This window comes from Selaginella moellendorffii, unplaced genomic scaffold (assembly GCF_000143415.4).
Source record: "Selaginella moellendorffii unplaced genomic scaffold, v1.0 SELMOscaffold_71, whole genome shotgun sequence".
In the NCBI taxonomy this organism is placed as follows: Eukaryota; Viridiplantae; Streptophyta; class Lycopodiopsida; order Selaginellales; family Selaginellaceae; genus Selaginella; species Selaginella moellendorffii.
In genome coordinates, this window is record NW_003314332.1 from 479,401 (window position 1) to 500,183 (window position 20,783).

The 20,783-nt window shown below is 43.7% G+C and overlaps 3 protein-coding genes and 1 long non-coding RNA gene across 6 annotated transcripts; 3 read left to right on the forward strand and 1 right to left on the reverse strand.

The window, feature by feature from the left end:
* Positions 1-1,301: 1,301 nt before the first annotated feature.
* Positions 1,302-1,942, reverse strand: LOC112340864. Its single transcript, XR_002990327.1, has 2 exons — positions 1,471-1,942; positions 1,302-1,414 (listed from the first exon to the last, which is right to left on the reverse strand). It is a non-coding gene; the product is annotated as an uncharacterized LOC112340864 (long non-coding RNA).
* A 1,328-nt stretch (positions 1,943-3,270) lies between these two features.
* LOC9639687 (monosaccharide-sensing protein 2) lies at positions 3,271-5,820 on the forward strand. The gene is made up of 5 exons (XM_002985968.2): positions 3,271-3,351; positions 3,419-3,985; positions 4,045-4,988; positions 5,051-5,238; positions 5,292-5,820. The coding sequence occupies exons 1-5, from the start codon at positions 3,273-3,275 to the stop codon at positions 5,734-5,736; spliced, it is 2,223 nt and encodes a 740-aa protein (XP_002986014.1). The 5' UTR covers positions 3,271-3,272; the 3' UTR covers positions 5,737-5,820.
* A 1,307-nt stretch (positions 5,821-7,127) lies between these two features.
* LOC9639761 lies at positions 7,128-9,672 on the forward strand. Its single transcript, XM_024659952.1, has 13 exons — positions 7,128-7,313; positions 7,378-7,576; positions 7,623-7,695; positions 7,760-7,904; positions 7,955-8,055; positions 8,112-8,243; positions 8,297-8,420; positions 8,467-8,565; positions 8,624-8,793; positions 8,858-8,932; positions 8,978-9,107; positions 9,160-9,423; positions 9,477-9,672. The coding sequence occupies exons 1-13, from the start codon at positions 7,128-7,130 to the stop codon at positions 9,576-9,578; spliced, it is 1,800 nt and encodes a 599-aa protein (XP_024515720.1). The 3' UTR covers positions 9,579-9,672.
* Positions 9,673-18,306: 8,634 nt separating this feature from the next.
* Positions 18,307-20,783, forward strand: LOC9639690 (E2F transcription factor-like E2FE). Of its 3 annotated transcripts, XM_024659975.1 has the most exons (14): positions 18,307-18,375; positions 18,435-18,548; positions 18,607-18,677; positions 18,795-18,847; positions 18,911-18,988; positions 19,040-19,093; positions 19,153-19,270; positions 19,316-19,386; positions 19,440-19,512; positions 19,563-19,624; positions 19,668-19,725; positions 19,776-19,895; positions 20,313-20,423; positions 20,479-20,783. In XM_024659975.1, exons 2-14 carry the CDS (start codon positions 18,436-18,438, stop codon positions 20,586-20,588), a joined length of 1,092 nt encoding a protein of 363 aa, XP_024515743.1. In that variant the 5' UTR covers positions 18,307-18,375; position 18,435; the 3' UTR covers positions 20,589-20,783. The 3 variants fall into 3 exon arrangements, with proteins under 3 accessions (XP_024515743.1, XP_024515745.1, XP_024515744.1); XM_024659977.1 differs by having other exon boundaries at positions 18,313-18,548; positions 19,569-19,624; XM_024659976.1 differs by having other exon boundaries at positions 18,313-18,548; positions 19,316-19,383.

Consider the following 20,783-nt stretch of genomic DNA (forward strand, 5'->3'; position numbering starts at 1 on the left):
TACACCGTTCATAATACCACATAGCAGCGAACGATCTAATGGCAAGAGGACAGTGACAGAGGAAGAATCAAAGGGGCCAGGAAGGAACCCTTGGCTCAGGAGCGCGTGAGGGCCTTGGCAGTGCTGGTGCGAGTGGAGCGGAAAATCCAGGAGCGAAAGTGCCCACAAGTTCTTTGCCCAGCCTGCAGGAAGGTGTGCCCTTGTTGTGGCCGAGTTTTTCACTCCATTCTAAATTCTCCGTTTAATCTATGCTTACGCAGCAGGAAATTCTGGGGGCTGGGAAAACGTTCACGGGACAGAATTTCTCCACCTGAACAACAAAAGTACCCTTTTGGCCAAGGATTGCTGGCCTATACGACTCAACGTCCGGCTGCTGTGAATGTAACCCAATGGCTCGACTGGGATTCCAGGAACCGAAAAGCACTCTCAGTCATTGGGTTAGGTCTTGGGGATGAATTCGTTCATCTCCTTGATCTCAGCAAAAACAGCCCACCAGAACTGGACATCCCCTACACAAATCTTGGCTGCAAAAGCTGCCAGCTAAGGTCATGCTAACACAAAGGTTCTTTATGCTGAGAATGCAACCCGATGACATGATGGCCACTTACACTGGAAAGTTTACATGATGATCACTGAGCTGAAGGATGTAGAAGCAGTAATCACCATTGATCAAGCTAAGGCATTCCTACTCAGCTCTTTCTCCCTTGAACTCCACACTTACACTGGAAAGTTTACATGATGATCACTGAGCTGAAGGATGTAGAAGCAGTAATCACCATTGATCAAGCTAAGGCATTCCTACTCAGCTCTTTCTCCCTTGAACTCCAACCTTTCACATCAATGCTCTTAGCTGTGCCTGGAAAGGACTTGGACTTACTCTATTCAGACTTGATTGAGGAAGAATGCAAGCAGAACGAGTGGAAAGGCAAAGTGCCCTCTAAGGCTGCTTTACATGTGAAGTAAGCATTGTTTATTGGTAAGCAATGGAGTGGGAAGAAACAAAAAAAGGCGATTTTGTTTCAATCAAGTCTGAATAGAGTGAGTCCAAGTCCTTTCCAGGCACAGCTGAGAGCATCAATGTCAAAGGTTGGAGTTCAAGGGAGAAAGAGCTGAGTAGGAATGCCTTAGCTTGATCAATGGTGATTACTGCTTCTGCATCCTTCAGCTCAGTGATCATTGCTTAAACTTTCCAATGTAAATGGCCATCATGTCATCAGGTTGCATTCTCAGCATAAAGAACCTTTGTGTTAGCATGACCTTAGCTGGCAGCTTTTCCATATGTCCACTATCTATACTATACATTTACTAAACCCCCATAACATTGTTTATAAGCTTCACACACAATTCGCAACAATAGAGCTGGCGAATGATAGCATTCAGCTAAAGCAAGTCTTGAATGAATTGGTCCCTGGATCTAAACAATCAGTGTCAATCAATCGAAATATTTTGACGAGAACGAGCAATGTGTACCTGTCTTGCACCTCCTTGCGATTGATCGATCGCAATGGTGATTAGAGCAAGAGAGTTTCATGAGAGATTCTCCTACCTTGAGTTCTTCCAGCAGTGATCTCGTATTGGCAATCTCCAGGTGCTTGCTCTCCAGTCTTGTCTGCGAAAGAAAGGAGATATTTCAATCGGCAATATTTTCCACCTGTCGCGACTGGATCGTGGCGTCCACCTCGAGGCACTTGAGCTCCTCCTCCGCGGATTTCTTGCGCGCTTTCTTCGTTTCCAGCTCCGATCTTGCGTGCTCCCGTTGCGACATGAGAGCTGTTCTACCTTTGCCCCTCTCCATGGACTTCGATTTCCAGCACTGGAAAGAAGAAATCCTGCTATACCTCCGAAAGACTGATCCCTGGCGCATCCCTGGACGAGGGAAAGAATGCGGCCCTGCTGCGCTGGAGGAGGAGCAGCGGCGCCGCCCGCCATTGCAAGCGCGCGATTTGGCGCCTCAAAAGATTTTTAGGGCTCTTGAGAAGAATGGAGGAAGAAGGCGAGGGTATAGGCGCGCCGGTGACGCGCGCCGAGTTTATGCTCCAGCATCTCCTTGATGGACAGCTCTCTACTTCTGCAAGGTATGTTCGATCGATCGATCGATGGATCGCGCGAGTCTATGGTTTATTTGGCTCACTTTCTTGCTGGATGGATAGATTAGAGCAAATGGAATTCAAGGGCGAGGCATTCACGGGGCTGGAGGAGTCTCGCAGAATTTCGCTCGCAACAGGACGAGGGGGAGATCCAAAAGCCTGAGGTGAATATTTTCTTTCTTTGTTCTGGTAGCTATAGTTTTGTGTTCTTAACATTGATGAAAAATGCAAACGCCAGAGGTATGGTCCAGGCCCGGTGTTCTTGCAAAGCCAAGAGATGGAACGAATGAAGCAAGCTCTTGCTCGAGAGAGCTCCATAGCTGTGAAGCAAGAAATGCGACGCCATTAGAAGGAGCTGGAAATTTCTTTGATCGAAGGAAAGCAAAGATTGCAAGCTATAGCACATCTTACTGTGGAAGGTATTCTTCAGTATTTGTTTTGATCCAGGTGTTTCTCTCCGGAAACCTTTGCCTGAGCTCAGCGTCGTTTGCGCCGGAGGCTGTCGCCAACTTCCTTCCATTCTTTTAATTTTGTTTTATTTTGAAAACTAGGAACGAGCACGAATGCAACCTGGGAAAGAGATTTCGAGATCGTCATCGAAAGTGTTTTCATCCTCAGCTCCACTACTGCCGGATCTAGACACCTATCTGGATGAAACCACTCTGAACGCTATGAAAACTGGGAACGAGGAACACAATCCTCCCATGGTGTCTGAAGAGACTATCATCTCCAACCGGCTTTCTCTCAAGGAGTTGCAGGATGGAAAGTTTCGAAACCACCATCAGGGCGTGCCTTCAAACGTAAGCTCATTCTGTGGCTTAGATCTCCTTGTCAAGCCTGAATCGCTTCTTTCTCAGGTTCTCTGATCTGTGCCCGAGGAGGATCTAGCCGCATTGTTTCTTCGATATAAGAACCAACGAGACGATCAAATTCTTTTCCGACTAATGCAAAAAGGACGAAAAGGATCGAGCCTTTGTTGCATTCCCAGGTTCGCATCTTGTTTGTCACGTCAGCACGTGAAATCTTCAACACGTAGTGGCAGCAACCTGTGCATTGCAACATGGGATACGAAGACCGGTAATCGTGGAATATGCCCGAGGCAAAAAATAACAAGCGCGGGTTAAAATAGATGATCATCAAAATGACCAAAGGTTTGTATTTTCCTTTCCGGTTTTTCCTTTTCTCATGGACCCAGCCACCCAGATCGCTCTTGCAGCGACTCTGGGCAACTTACTCCAGGGCTGGGATAATGGAGCTATCGCAGGTACTCGAGAAATCATTCTTTGCTTTCCCATGCCACCTTACTCATCCAGTGTGATCTTTCTTTCCAGGAGCATTACTCTATCTCAAGCCCGAGCTGGGAATACAAGGGAATCCCATCATTGAAGGCATTGTGGTCGGATCCACGCTCGTCGGGGCTCTCCTTAGCACGATCTTCTCCGGGCCTGGATCAGACTGGCTGGGCCGGCGAGCTATTCTCATTGTCTCGGGGGTTTTCTACACGACGAGCTCTGCTATCATGCTGTGGTCGCCGACTGTGCTGGTGCTGATCTTGTCGAGGTTGCTGGTCGGTTCGGGTCTCGGCATCGCAGTGACAGTGATCCCGATATACATTGCTGAGACTGCTCCTCCTGAGATCCGTGGGACTCTGTCCACGCTGCCGCAATTCATGGGATCGGTGGGCCTGTTCTTAGCCTATTCGCTCTGCTTCTTCTTCTCGCTCTGGCCAACTCCAAACTGGCGGATCATGCTGGCGCTCCTTATGGCACCATCGCTGCTGTTCTTGGCACTGGCGATCCTCTACTTGCCAGAGTCTCCTCGGTGGCTGGTGAGCAAAGGAAAGATGCTGGAAGCTAGGCTTGTGCTCCAGAGGCTGAGGAACAAGACGGACATATCAGGTGAATCCTCTTGGTTTTCGTTCTTTGTTTATACTCACAACTTCTTTTCATCTTTCCAGCGGAGTTGGCACTGTTGGTGGAAGGATTGGGTGTAGGAAGCGGCGGTTCACTGGAAGAATGGGTGCTAGAACCGGCTCCACCGAAGACCAAGAGCAATGGTTCGTCGTTTCTCGCGAATGGATCCAGCCAGCACGTTTTGTATACACCGGAAGATGGTGGAGTCTCGTGGATCGCCAAACCTCTGCTCGAATCCGATCCGACACACAGCAGCTTCTCGCAAGCCGGTGGCCAGTCTCCTTTCGTGGACCCCCTGGTAGCACTCATTGGGAACCTCACCAATGTGAGTGTGGCTCGCGAGCAAGAAAACTACGAGTCCGACGTAGAGAAAGGCGAGGGGGATTTAGAAGAAGGTGGCGAAGAAGCGGTGGTGGGAGAGATCGAGGAGCTCTTAACTCCGTTGCTGCGACGACGTGCGAGCTCAAAGTCTGTGATCACGGCAGGATTCTTGTCCAGGCCGAGCTCCATGCTGGGCGTAACTCACAGCAGCAGCGGCGTGAATGGGACTACGGTTGCGAGCCCGGTCGTGAGCGCTGGCATCGGTAGCGGCTGGCAGCTTGCTTGGGAATGGGATAACCAGGAAAGAGGAGGACCATTGTCAGCGACCAAGAACACCAACATGGACTTTCGACGTGTTTTTCTTCTCCAAGAGGGTGCTGCTGCTGCTGCCAACATCTCTGGGAGTCTTTCTGTATCAGCGCGTTCTCTGCCGGGCATGGTCGAAGATGGTGGTGGAAACGCCGTCGTCGATCAGTCAATCCAAGCCGCGGCTTTGATCGGCAGGCCGGCTCAGTCATTCCACAACCTCGTCTCGGACAAGGTGGTCGGCCCGGCGATGGTTCATCCTGTCGAGACAGCCATCAAAGGCCCGGCGTGGTCGGATCTGCTAGAAGTTGGCGTCCGCCGCGCGCTCGTCGTGGGTGTTCTTCTACAAATCCTCCAACAGGTACGTGGAAAGAAAAAGTTTGCCATACTATTGCGATCATGGATTGTGTATTTGTTTCGCAGTTCAGTGGGATCAATGCGGTGCTCTACTTCGTTCCCCAGATCCTCCAGCAGTCCGGGGCCGATGAGCTTCTAGCACGTCTGGGACTCGGCTCGGCGTCAGCCTCGATTCTCGCCAGTGGCGTCACCTGCTTGATCATGCTGCCGTGCATCGGCCTCGCGATGCGTCTCATGGACGTGAAAGGAAGAAGGTAAGCCAACTTTTCATAGTTTCCTTCGAACTCTGTTTCTCGATCACGCACAGGCAAATACTCCTCGTCACGCTTCCAATCCTCTTCCTCTCGCTGGTCACCATGGTCATCTCCAGCACTCTCGTCCCGGCTGGGATCCTCCAGGCAGCAGCGTCCTTCGTCGGCGTCACAGTCTACGTTTGCGTTTTCGTGATGGGATTCGGACCCATCCCAAACATCCTGGGCTCGGAGATCTTCCCGACTCGAGTTCGCGGCCTCTGCATTGGGATGTGCCAGGCCTCGATGTGGACTTGCAACATCATCCTCACCAACATGTTCCCGACGCTCCTCGGGGTGCTGGGAATCGGGGGCTTGTTTGGCTGCTTCGCGGTGGTGGTGTTGGCGGCCTGGATCTTCACCCTGTTCAAAGTTCCCGAGACCAAAGGCATGCCGCTGGAGGTGATCTCCGAGTTCTTCGCGATGGATGCCGCCAGCCAAGATCACTCTTTGAAACTTTGATCGTGAGAAGTTCTTTGTATGACTTTGGATTATAGAAGCTGCTTGTAACAACATCACGAAGAATAGTTTCTCTTTTTTTCTTGATCTGCCACCATTCTCACATGTCAAAGCCAAGTATTTCAATGTTTAGAAAAAGAAAAGAAAAGTACCAAATAAGTGATAGTCGAGTGCCTTGTTGCATACAAACTCGTAAACGAGCATTCTCTTGCCATCCTCGACGCAAAATCTTAGCAAAGTTACCAGGTTTCGGTGCTGTGCTCCACTCAGAACCTTGACCTCTGCACAAAACTCCTTCCCTCGGGTGCTGGCGAGCTTGTGTTGCTTCACGGCAATGTGTTGGCCACCTTTGAGAACGCCGTTGTACACAAATCCAAGTCCTCCCTCGGCCAGAAAGTTGGCCTGCGAGAAATTGTCTGTCGCCTCCTCGAGCTCAGCGTACGCAAACTCTCTCGTCTGTCTCTTGAAATCGCGGGGCTTGCGCTTGCAAACCGAGCAAAGTGGCAGTGCCGGGCTCCCGAGTTTTGGGAAGAGCGATCACTTCACCAGTCGTGTTACTGTGCATGAGGATCGTGTCGCAGTCCGAATCCCCTCCGGAGGATGGAAAGCGGCAATTCTTTCCATCCAGATTCATAGCAAATTAATTAAGAGGACCTAAAAACAGAAGAAGAAGAAAAAAAAAACTGTCTAGACGAAGATCTAAAAAGAATATATATAAAAAAAACCAAAGTTTAGATACGTTTAGATCCTCGCATGCCTTTTGAATATCACTGAGAATTACAGTTTTTTTACAAATTTCTTCATCCTGGTTGCCAACGAGAGACTGCTTCTGGGGCACTACAACAATAAATATCAAAATAAAAGGCAAAAATGAAGAGAAAAAACTTATTGAATTTTGCAATTCCTGTGACTGTTTGCCGTAAAATCCCAAGATGTGTCAAGACGTCCCCAGGCTGAAGAATTCTCTCCAGCGTCCACTCCACAGCGATGCTTGACGTCTCCCCCAACGCATCAAAAATTACCATAATGTTTCGATTAGAAGTAGTAGCAGCAGTAGAACTAGAAGTAGAGGAAAAATGGTCAGGCACAGGTATGGCTGTGTTGCTCGGCAAAGGAACGCTAGACAAAGATTTTCCATCAATTTCTTCTTCCTATCTCCCTTTGATCTTAGATCTTGTGATAGATCTTTGCTTGAATTCTCCTCTCTCATTTTTTTTGGGGGTGGGGGGTGATCCTGGAATCCTTGCTTGGGAGAAGAGGAAGAGATTCTAAGATTCTAACGCCGGGGATTCCACAAGTATCGAGCTACACAAAGAGGTAAGAGACAAGGGAGCATCGGGATTCCCGCCCACTGGCTGCTTATAGCTTTACACGCGTGTAAATTTGAAATGGCGATGGCGGGAAATGGTATTCTAGGGTTTATAGAATGGGCGAGGAGGGAGCTCGAGGAGTACCGGCGGCGGCACGACGATGGCGCGGCGGCGCCCGGATGGGCGTGGATGATGGCGTGCGTCTTGTCGTGCTGCCAAGCTCATCCCCGCGGGGTCACGGAAGGGATCCTTCTCGCGGAGCTCTTCCAGGTGAGGATTTCTCGCTCGGTTCGAGGGATTTTTGAGGAATGTAGGTGCTGTTTGTGGATGATAGACCTGGGGCGAGAGGGAGCGCGGCAGAGGCAGAGGGAGGCTCGCGGAGAATCACCCGGTGATGCAAATGAAGAGGAGGAGGGGGGCTCGGTATCAGCATTTGGCCAATGCTGTGACTGTCGACTCGATTCTGGAGAAGAAGTTTGTTTCTCTGGATGCCGTGATGGAGGTCGTTGTTCTGGACATCCACGTCTTGCCTGGTAAGCTCATTTAGCTTGGATTCTCGATTGATTGGAAAGTTTCCAGGGAGCAATGGCTATCTTCTTACGCTTGGAGATCTTTCCAGCGGGAACACAGTCGACCACTATCTGCACCGAAAGTAAGCCAAGAACTTCTGGTATTCGTCTTTACCTTCTTTTGTTGATGGCTTCTTTTGTTCATAGATTTTTTGACATGGTACAAGATGAGGAGGGAACTATTAAGAGAGGTCGAGATCTACGCATGACAGGTTGTAGGCTGAGAGTTGGAGCTGGATCGTGTGCTCCGCGTCTTTTACCCACAGAGCACCTAGTAGTCCTACTTGACGAGGTGCAGTGAATGTTCGAATTTTTGTGAGTTAGCTATTGTTTTCTTCGCAGGACCAAGAACACGATGCAATGCTGCTCGGTGCCCAGTTTCTCTCTGACACTTTCTCGTCTATACAACGTGGAGCTGCCGGAGATCACCATATTTATGCCAAGTAAGTGTTGTTTCGCGTGATCGATCGAGTATGGCTTAATCACTTTGTGACGATAGACTGGAAAAGTCCATGGAGACTGAGACGAACGGCGACAGAAGATGGAAAACAATCTTACTTGTTGATAGTGAGGGAATCACAGTGCCGTTCGTCCTGTGGAATGACCAGGTTTCTATCGCCAATTTGCTAAGGTTTCGTATCAGGCTTTCTGCTTTCGTAGTGAACATGTTTTACGTGATTGCAGTGACGGAAGCATGTTGGCCCTTGAACGACCCTTTGTAAACTATGACACAATGGAGATAGGCCTGGAGTCTGGAACATGCACTCGGATCTATTGTGTGCCGCCCTGTCTTCAACTCGAGCAAGAGGTAAAACTGCGTTTACTTCGGAATAATTTTCTAATCGTTGTCAAAGGTGACAGTGGCGTCTGATCACGAAACATGTCTTGGATCGGAAGTGCTGATTCCAAGCAACCCACACGGTGCTGTTGATCTCAACGATTTCCCGGCTCGTGTATGTACAATGCAAATTTTGTCATTCCTACTGACTGACGTGTGTAACTTACACGCAGCTTCTGGTAAAGGACTTGAGACCAAAGATGTTCAACCTTGCAGTTTATGGTACAGTAGCGTTTGTTGGTCGTCAGATTTCATCTGCTAAGTGTAGGCAACCATTTATACTGTCTATTAACGACGACACCGGCATTATCGAGATTGAGCTTCAGTTCATGCTGGAGAGCTGGTAAAAATGTTTAATTGTTTTTCTTTTAGTTTTGATTTTTTCTGAGAGTGACTTTGGCTGGCAGGTGTTTTGGCCAGGTTTATTCCGGACAACTTGTGTTTATATCGGGCCTTGCTACTTATGCAGACACTGGTGGAAGGTAAAAGAGAAACTATCTGTTCTCCTTAACGATATTTCGTTGCAGGATGAAATGTTCTTGGACCGAGAGCACGGAAGGAGCATCTTTCGTGAACGTTTCCCATCTCACTGCAGTCATCTCTTCCCCGTGTCTTCACAGCATTGTTCCTGTCTCTCGATGGTCTGGCTATGGCCAGGTAGGAGAAATTCCTTTTAAGCTCTCTATTTGACCCGAGAAGATGATATCAGGTGTGCAGAGTAAGGGTCGAAAGAGTGGAGCTCCAGCTTCATAAAATACACGGTGCTTGTGGTCGGCGTGTTACGGATGAAAGTGGCACTTGGTTTTGTTCTTTCTGTACACGCAGTTGCGATCAAGCGTCGCTCTCTTTCCACGCAGACGTCTATCTTTTTGACGTTGGAGAACCAGGCAGGGAAATTTGTGCTAGAGTCGATGGTGAGGCTGCGTTCAATCTTCTTCAAGTTTCTCCTGAGACCTTTCGTACTTGGCCCGAGGTATTTTCTGTTTCTGGACTACAAACTATCACTTTTGAGCTTATTATTCACAGGATGAGCAAGTGATGTACTTACTAAGTTTCGATGGTGAAGAATTCTTAGTGTCTTTTTTTCAGAGTCAAGGTAAACTCTGTATTGGTTGTGCCGTTAAATAGTTAAGCTAGTTGTTTTTTATATTCAAACTTCAAATTGTGAGTAAAAATGTTGTTATCTGTTGAAGTAAAAAATTTAATTCTGGTTGTAAGGTTTTTTAATTTTAAAATTTAAATTTTTGCTACAATTAATTAAAAAATTAATGTAAGCTATTGGGGAGGGATAATTATTTTTCCACAACATATTATGCAATAATATTCACAAAATAATGGTTAAATTTTTTTAAAAATAAATAACAAATATATATTTAAACCAAATTAATATTATTTTCATTGTTTAACTTCATATGCCTTTTAATTTTGTCAACGATATTTAAAAAAAGTGTTTTGGAATGCTATTACAATTGTAAAATGTTTATGTCAATATTATAATGCTAATAGCTGCAATAATAATGTTGTCAATTATAAAAAATCCATTGATCTAAAATTTAGTATAATTTGTAAGGTTTATAAATACATATACATAAATACATACACATAAATACATACATACATATATATATACACATATATATATACATATATACATATATATATATATATACATATATATACATATATACATATACATATATATACATATATATACACATATACATATACATATATATATATATACATATATATATATATGTATGTATATATATATATATATGTATGTATATATATATATGTATGTATATATATATATGTATATATATGTATGTATATATATATATGTATGTATATATATATATATGTATATATATATATATGTATATATATATATATGTATATATATATATATATATATATATATATATATATATATATATATATATATATATATATATATATATATATATATATATATATATATATATATATATATATATATATATATATATATATATATATATATATATATAACTTTGTCAAGGTAATACACTAATTATAATACTAAATTATATAGACCGTCCACTTGAGACTGAATTTAATCCATCCATTGTTGTATATAAACAAGAGTCTAAACCCTAATTATTTTTTTTTTCTATATCCTAACCACTTGAAAAGCATTGCACTTTATCTTTGAAGGGCGAAACTTTTTAACAGTGCTTTGCTCTAGTGTTTAGGATTATTCCTTTTGTTCTTATTTTTTCATTCTCTTTTAGATCTAGATCTGTATTAACTTTTTGCAATATCTAGAATTTAACTATCATTGTGCTTAAATTTGCTTTTTCTTTTGATTTTCATTGCATTCTCTTCTTCTATCATGCCATGCTATCATCAATCAAAGAGTATGCCACTTGAAGCTGCTAATGCTACTCCGTTGGATCAAACTTTTAATGCTGTAGGGTGTAATCACGTTAGTGCTACACCTATCCTTGGTGTGTTGCCATTTTTAACTTTTGTAAGACATGATTATATAACTTATTCTATTCTCGGTGTTTTACCATTTCTCGTTTATGTGGAGCATGATTGTGATATCAATTTGCGAGCTATGGATGATGCAATCTGGTTCTTAAAGAATGTTCAAGGATCGAGTTTATGGGAAGACAATGTGTATAAGCTTGAATGGATTCCAAATCATTTTAACGAATTTGATTATTATAGAGATAGCTTTGGAGATGAAATGGAGATTTCACAAGATAAGTATCAATCCTTCAATGTACTATTTAATCTTTTCTCTTTACCTTCGGTTTTTCCCAACCTTATTTTCTATTTCTAGGCCTAAGCTACCTTCTCATGTTTCTAGTATTTCTTCCTCGTCTGTAGTGTTTTTTTCACCTACCACATTAATCATTTATGACTCTGATAATTCTCATTCTCAATCTAGTGTTGAGTTGAGTGTTTTCTATCCTCCTTATACTAATTTAAATGTTGAGTGTGTGGATGAAGTTGAGAATCTTGTTTTTGTTTCATTGGTAAAGTCTTTAATTAATTCTAGTATTGAGTATTCCTTTATTCTAAAGGTTTATAGTCACTTTAGCTAGAATTTTGGGTTAAATGCATATCCCTACTTGTGAGTGTTGTTGAGAGCCTTTGTTTTACTATTGCTGCTAAAAAGTTTATGTGTTCCCTTGAAATTGTAGACGTTGTTATTGATTTTCTCATCTCAAGTGTTGAATTGTGTGTTGAGAAGATTGAGTAGTGTAAATCTTTTGCTTATATTATGGTGGCTATGATAGGAAATCCCTTATTTTCCAAGTTATAAGCACATGTCCTTCTTTTTATTTCCCCATTTCTACATTGCCAGTTGTTGTAAATTCTTTTTTGACACTTTTTTTATCTATTTTTTCTTCTTCCATAATTTTTTTTCCTCAATTTGTTTTGCTTTCTCCTTTTTGCCTTGACACTTCTACTTTTTTTTTCTTCGAAAGAGGGGGTAAAGGGGATGGACAGGAGTTTGGCCCTAACGATAGAGTAAGGACAAGTGAATATAGTAGTGACGCAAGGATAAACAATATAAATTATGGAGTGAGGATAAGTATAACTAGTATGAATGAAACATTTAATCCTAACATAGTGAAGCCGAACGGATGCGATAATAGAGGCCAAACATAGATGGTGAAGTGAGGACGAGCATAACGAGTATAAACAAAGATAATGCTTCAGATTTTTTTTTTCCTTCGAAGAGGGTAAAAAGGATGTGGAAGATGAATAAAGTGAGTCTAACACTTTATTTCTCTCCCTTTAAGCCAACTGGAAAAAGGGCAATTGCTTGATAAAAGAGCCTTTAGTGGCTATTTTATCAGGGTAAAAGTTTTATATATATATATATAAACTTTACACCATCCTTCCCTCCGGAAGATGAAAAAGTGATGATAATAAATTAGGTGGAACATCTAAAGTTTCTGTTGGGCGATTACAAACTACTAAAAGAATCTAAAGTTCCCACAAAACCACTAACAAAGTTGTTAATAACCATGACTAAAACAAAACTTAAAGCTATAACATAAGCATCAGTCGACTATAGAATTCTGACGAATTAATTGTAACTTCGTATACAACTGCCAAATGATTAAATCAACCTTAAAGCCATAACTTTAAACTAAAGCAAGAGACTTCAAGAACCACTATAGTCCATGAAATACTATTGCAACAACTAATACTTCCCATGTTTAAGTCCGCCCACCAATAATTCTAAGAGACCAACATTAACTTAGACTTAAGACCATAAGTAGAACAACCATTGTCCTCGTCTAGCACCACACATGGGATATTAGTGTAGCATATGTGATTATGGGATGAAATTTAGATATATTGTCACCATGGATCTTTGGAATCTTGGGGGATAAATGGGACTTAAGTAATACACTAACTATAGTACTAAAGCATATAAACAGTCCATTTAGGACTGAATTTAATCCATCCATTCTTGTATATAAGTAGGGGTTTAAACCCTAATTAATATACTTATTCCTTTATCCCAAGTACTCACACTTCAATTTACAAATACAATATTAAAAAATTTATTGGATAATAAATATATCAATAGGTGTTGATGTAAATACTAATAAAAAATATATAAAGAATTGGTATTAAGATATTAAAAATATTTTTTTTCAACATTTTAGACAATTATACTCAAAATATTTTATCTTATTTATTTGACTATGACTATTTGCCACTCAAGCCATATAACATAAAATATTTAACACATAAGCCTAATTCCTTGATCTCTCACCATAATGGCAGCCTCATGACACAAAATAAGCACACACACATGACCCAGACTCCCAGCACACTACAGTATAAAATCTTGAAATGGGACATTGGTAGAAACACACACTTGTTCAAAGAAAAGAGCCCTGCACAAAATGGAAAATAAGGTAGCTTAATTGACGAAGCCGTGTTGACAAAGAAAAGGCCGAAGCCTCATCGTCCACATCCTGGGATAGCATCAAGCCACACGTCACCTTGAAATCGCTCTTTGACAAGGACTGGACAAGGCAAGCTGATCGATACGACTTGGAGGAGGGCCAAGCTCTGGTGCCGGATGTGCCACCAGCCAAGCATACCAACAGGAATGTCCTGATGAAAGCCATTGAGAATGTCAGAAATCCCTCGCCAAAGTTTAGCGGTGTCGCTGGTAGCAGTGGTAGCAGTGGTGGCAACCAGCATAAGCGATCATGGTGGAGCAACTACATTTGTTGCATGCCGAGAATCAGTTAATCATTTTTTGGACAGAGAGAATTTTTATGTCACTGCACCGAGCTTGAGCCAAAAAGTCAATGAAGGTCAAAAAATACATTGAAATCAATAAAAGTCAAGGAAAGACTGGTTAATAGATATTGTCTTTGTGGTAAGGACAATACCAATAATGGAATCTGCATTTCCAATGACAATAATTTACTCCTCAAATAACTGCTTTCTCCCAGGTTTGGTAAGGCAAGTATGGATTGGGTGACTAAGTTTGCAATTCTTTGCTCATTTCTAGCTCTTTCTGCAGAATCATACACAACAAATTTCTCATCAGATCGCAACACCCTTTCCACAGATGATATTCGCATCATCCTAGAAGCCATGCACGATGCTATCAAGCTCTTCTCTGGCGAGCAGTACTACCCAGTTGGATCCGCTTTCATCGATTTCGTGACCGTCACGAACAACGTTGTGGTCAACTTTATATTCTTTGTGTACGAAGGAGGCCAGGTCCCAGACTACTGCCGAGTAGGTGCTGATGGACAGCATTACATTCGTGGAAGAGTTCTCCAGGCCACCCTTGGGAATATACTCCACTATTGCACAAACCAAATGCTCCTCTATGGAGCTAGCAAGATGTTATCAGTCATGGACGTTGTGGGTATAGACTATGTGATTGCACACACTGACCAAGGTCCCACTCTTGATTTTTTCTATGATTATTCCAATACTTCAGTTGAAACAATGGAGGACTCTTATAAAACATCAATGCATGGTTTACCACGTAGAAGCTGCGTGACTCGGTTCACAACGCTGGACAGTGGCTTTTACAATTTGCTTCCAAAGGGCTATCACTTGACCACATCAAATAATTACTACAGTTTGGGGGTGGAGGACGATTGTAGTGTGGCGGTCAAAGCTGGTGGCAAAGAGATCTGGAGGAATGGCTATCCGCGGCTCAGAGATGTGAATTGTGGCCTCAGAATCCAAACGGATGGAAACATGGTTATGTTTGAGCGATCGAGTAAAAGAGTGATCTGGGCTGTGAACAAGCTCTGTCAAGGTCTTTGCTATACTTTCCTTACCATCCAGGACGATGGAAATGCTGTGCTCTACCATGTATATAAACATAGCACCGAGATGATACCTGTGTGGGATTCGAAAACATATCATAAGCACAAATAATATAAGAAAACAATGGTCATCTTGTCTCGATACTTTTCTCGCCTAACCCCTCACCGCGAGCCTTTTCTTGTGCTATAGATCTGGCTGTTCGTGTGATTCCTAGCAGGCCGCGATGGGATTCTTCCGGAGGATGCAGCAAGAAGGTATGGCACCGAGCCGAGTAACTCTTCTCACCGTCGGGTGAGAAATCAGTCAGCATGGGAGCGTCCAATCGGGAGCATGAACAAATCAGTCCGAGCGCCCAGGCGCGAACACAAAGAAATCAGTCAGTGTGGAGAAGACGACCAAATCAGTGGAGTGCCAATCGGAGTCAAACTGGAGCGTCCAATCCCGAACACAAGGACAAAGAGGAACAAAAGACACTTCGTTCGATTTGCTTTCCAAGTGCCAGCTCGAGGTGGATCTTGAAATGTATTTGATCTCCGTCCTTGGCTCGTCCAATCGATCAAGTGCATGCCAAAACTACTCAGCTGGAAGAAGATGCTACTGCATGATCTCGACCCACCCAGAGAACAACGATGGAGCTAGAGCATTTTTTCTATCATGCGATTTAGGGTTCTCCTGGTCCAAAGACGATGGAAGACGATAATCTCTTTAGGAATTGACGTATAGGGGTGGCCACCATTTCCAGAATCCGAGATCTAGATCTGAAAGCACAGGATTTGCTGCTTCTGTCACCTCAGTTATTGGCAGAGCTGTGCCAAACTGTGGGAGCATCTGATGGCTTGATTGCTTACCAAATCCGCAGATTCCTGTCACTGCGGATTGTTGTGCTGCACTCACGGCAGCAAAAATCTTGAACCTCTCGTTGCCTGATGTATTTTATTTCAGGTTCGCAATCGGAAGGCTTGAACGCGCGTTTATACATTTCTGAAAGAAAAGATCTGTTGGAGAAGCTTGAGAGTCTTGTTCGCAAAGAACGAGCAGTCCTCGTGCGAACCCCTCCTCAAAGTGGTAAAATATCTCTTCTTCAGTTGTTAAAGTACAGAACTGAATCGAAACTCAGCGACGTGTTCTGCATCAGCCTTGCAGGCATCAGTGGGCACAGTTTCGAGTATATGTGGCATCAGCACTATCCTCGTGAGTACTCAAGAAAGTTTATTTTATTCTCTGTGACTTGCTGTCATAACTTGCAGATGTTCCAATCGAGAGGCTCAACAGCAGCGAGCCTACACTTGTACTTGTTGACGAAGGGCAAAGTGGGTTTCATGCTCCTGATATAACTCTATGGGCCAAGATTAAATCAGCGCAAGCCGGTGGTATGCTGCATATTGTGCTCGTCTCCAGCGTTGCGAGTGACGAGGATGATACTGACGTACCGCCAACACCAATTATATTTAAACCAAGTTGCGCTGTGACCCTGCGGTGAGGTTTAGAATTATTCGCATGTAACTTGCGTGATTATCCTGAATGCAGGCCGCAACATGGTTGTGAATCTTCGGGTCTTTATCTCCATTTAAATGCTGAATGCATGGAATTATGGCAGAACTGGTGCAAATTCTGTGGATTTGTACCCAGCAACAACGATATCCTCTACTACGTGATGGAGGTTGGAGATAGACAACCAGGGCTCATGACACACATGCTTGACTGGCTTGTGAGGGGAATGTTAAATGACAAAAATCGGGCAGATTGTGAGGAGTTTGCGAAGAGGGAATTGCTTTCTGAACGCTTTATGGAATCGCTATCTGAGATTCGAAGTATCTGCACGTAAGTAAAACTAGACACCTGATTTGATGTGATTTGGTTTGTGTTCAGGTTTCGTCATAGGTACTGGCAACCAGAGTATGCGGGTAGCCTCTCCAAATTATTGGGATCTAGTTCAGTAAGTGTCAATTTCATGTTTCTAATTTAACTTTTGCTGCAGGCTCTGGGTTTTGTGAAGAAAACAGAGCTGTCGTCGGAAGTGCTGAGTGCTGCAAATATGCTGTTGAGAAGGGGTCAACTGGTGAGGACCAAAGCCATGAACTTTATGTTCCCTTCGCCTTTGCACCGTCACTATTTTGCATCTTTATGTGCCACTGCAACGTTAACGCTGCCGAAGCTTCAAACAATGTGCATTGAGAGCTTTCTGGTCCATGTGATTCAAAGGATGAGTGCGGGACGTTTGGTGTGTTCTGAATCTCTTGCAACTGATGATGGGACAATATACGAGCGACAATACCAGAATGAGTTCTATCGGTATGTTGCTATTTATGTTGTGTTGGCCTAACTGAAAATCTTCTGTTACAGTGCATACTGCACACTTTTTGATGTGCCAATGTTCCTGGATGTTGGTAGACTGTACGGTGCGGCAGGACATGTTGATTTTTATCTCGCAGCTCTCAAATGGGCTTTCGAAATCGCTCGGGATGGTATCAAACTTGGGGAATTGAAGGGCCGCTACCATGCATTGATATCGAAGGGAGTGGTGAAGAAGTACATGGTAGTGAACATGGATGCAAGTGGTGTTGTTTATGAAGATGAGGTAGGATTGCTTCAGGTGATATTTGCAGATGGTTACAAGTGTAATCTTACAAGCTTAAATGCTGTTTTATTATTAAATAAAAATTATATTTTCTGTAATAAATAAATAATATATTTTATATAGTTTAAAAGTATTTTTTGCTATATATTTATAATTTTAGAAAGATAAAATATATTAATTCTAAATAATCAATAGTCTATATATGTTTTTCTCAGTTTAAATTTGTAAAAACCTTAAAGATAATTCTCGAATATATAATTATATATTTAAAATATTTTATTACAATATTAAACATCATCTATAACTGGGATTAGATTAATTATTTTAATAACTTCTTAAAGTTATTTAATTAAATTTATGTACAAATGAAAAATCTTGAAGTGTGACAAAGGTCTACAAAAATTGCTTTGTCACTATAAAACTGAAAGAAAAAAAGAATGTACTAACTAACTATTATAAATATTGACAACTAAAACCTAGAGATAGAGAGTGGCTAGAAAAAGCTTTTTCTAAGTTGCTTTTCCTCAAAATTATACAATCTAAAAATTTAAATGATCATATTCAATGTCTCGTTGGATGGATGAAGAATCTATAGAGGTGTCTTTTGAAGACTATTATAAAGATATGATACACTAAATACTACAAACCATGTGCATAAAATCTTGATTTTAAGGTTGAAAATCCTTCTCAAATTTATTATAAAGCTCCTCTACCGAGAATATGTCTAGATCACCTACTATCCTTAACATCTTTGTAGTGGACATTTGTAAAATCTCATTACTATAATTTGTGATTTGTTAATATTGGCTGCGTTCTCCATTTTCCTCCAGGTCAGTCAGCCCTAATAGTCAACCCTAATGGCCGCGGGATCCACGTGGCAGGGGCCGGCCGGCTCAGCCCAAGAGGCGGAGCAAAATTCCGCAAATTTTGAAAACGCGCGCGCAAGGCCCATGGGCGGGAGAGTCCCGGATCCATTGTTAGGGCTTGGGAGCCACAGCCCGGCTCGCCCTAGGGTTTAAGCAGGTGAGTAAGCTGGATTGCATCGCCATCGCCTTGTGAGCTAGCCGCGCCGCCTCTCCCAGGATGTCCGACTCGTGCCTGGATGTGGAGGGCTTTCCAGTCGGCCTCGACACGGAAATGCAGGCGCTACCCGCCTACAATCGCAAGGAAAAGTCTCTGGGCCTCCTGTGCGAGAAGTAAGTCATCGATGCTCTTTGTACACCTCTTGCGCTAAGCCCAACTCCCAAATTGCAGCTTCCTCAGCTTGTATGGAGCTGAGCAAGGCACCGAGTGCATCAGCCTGGACGAAGCAGCATTCCGGCTAGGTATGTCTTCTTCTTTGAAAACACTCTCCAGAGGATTTTTTTCTCCAAAACAAAGCTCAAGAACAAACACTAGGAATTCAGAAAGATCAACTTTTATTCTGGGTCTCGTTCTATCAGGTGTGGAAAGGAGGCGCATCTACGACATTGTAAATATTCTCGAGAGTGTAGAGGTGAGTAGTATACCATTAGAAGCCTTTGGTGTCATTGCACTTGTGTGTCTTTGGCATGACCAGGTGCTGGTGAGAAAAGCCAAGAACTGTTACATGTGGTACGGGTTTACGAGGCTTCCGCAGGCTTTGAAGGAGATGAAGGTACACACAGGCTGAGATTGTTTACAGTCTGAGAATGCTGCTTGTAACCAGCAAGCGGCTCTTCGGGAATATGGACTGGATGGCTGGGGAAGCGACAAGCATGAGGTGAGTTTGTCACTTGTATCTCGCTTGTTCCTGCTAAGGCTGTTTTGTGGACTGGCCAGGAGCACCACCACGATGACAGCGCGCTTGGAACACAGGAGTCTATCAACATGCCTGATAGTTCTACTGCGTGTCCATATACTGAGTCGTACAGCTTCTACAAGCCCAAGAGCAAAGCAGGTGACCTTGGCTGCATTGCCTTTGCCGTTTCAAGTGTTTTTTCAGATTGTAGGCGCGAGAAATCCCTTGGTCTGCTAAGCCAGAAGTTTGTGCAGCTGTTCCTCATCTCTCAGGTGGTCTGTTCTAATGCTACATGCGGTCGCTAACCTTGGACCCTGTGTACACGCAGACACAGGTAGTTTCGTTAGATGAAGCCGCCAGAGTTTTATTCGGAGGATGCACTGACCCTTCGAAGCTCAAAAGTAAGCTGTGATTTTTGCTTGGCATCGTGGTGCTTGACTTTGGTTTGCAGCAAAAGTCAGGCGCCTCTACGACATTGCCAACGTGTTGACCTCGCTTCAGCTGATTGAAAAGGTTGGCCTTCCTTGCTGTAGGCTGTGATTAACGCTTTTCACAGACTCACGGGACGGAGAACCGGAAGCCTGCATTCAAATGGCTTGGAGTGAGAGACAATGGCAAGTTCAAAAGTTTCTTACGTGGCTTACGTGGTGCTTATCTCTTCCAGGAGTCCTTTTCAAGAAACGCCAGTTCCGGCCGTGTAAGCCGACCGATCCGTTCGCAGCCAACGCCACCAAGCGGCAAACACTGAAGCGCGGGGCGGTACCTTACGAACAACACCACACGGGTAAACGATCCAACTTGAAACCCTTGCAGCCCAAGTGTGCAAGCTTTGCAGGAAGCACTTCTCTTGCTTGTAACACTAGTGGTCATGCTGACGGAGTTGCATTTGTTGACGCATCATCCTATGCTGCTGCTGCTGCTGCTGCTTCTGCTTCTGCCGCTCCTGTCCCCCCTGCGGGCTTCCCATATAGTATGGTGCATTTTGGTGGTGCTGCTGCTCCTTGTGGATGGTTGCATGCGTGGGATGGTGGTGGACGTGATTCATGCAGGTGTGCGGATTATAGGTGCAGCCATTCATGCTCCATGTTGCCTTCGTTTGCAGCTGAGTGCTCCTGTTGCCTGAATGACTTGGTGGTGCCAAGATGTCCTCCGGCCAACCTTTGTCAATGTCCTTGTAGCATAATGCGTGGGCTGGGTGCAGGACTGGGTGGAGGTTACGGCACCAACAGCACCACCACCTCCAATCAGCAGCAGCTACAGCAGTGCCCACTCCACTTTGGGATTGCGGCTGCGATGCAGTACCAGAACGAGAGTGAGTTTTCACCAAGCTTTTTCTCGCTGTTAACCCGTGAAGTTGTGGCATGCAGCGTTGAACGGCGTGCTTGCACACTACGTCGAGTGCTGGAGAAGTATGTGCTTTCAAGGCCAGCAGCGTGGGCTTGATCCCACGTCGTGTGATTCGGCATTTAAAAAGTAGAAGAGCTGGCTTTCGAAGAAGAAGGCCCTCCTTTCAGTGCAGTCTAGTGCTCAAAGAACTGGTTGGAAAGAACTACTCCTGATGTTGGGGCGTGGAAGAACTTGCTGGGAGCTTTTGCTAGCTTCGCTTCGCTTGATCAATCGAGCGAAACTTGATGCTGTCCAAGGAGAATAATCAAAGGAAATTCTCCGTCTA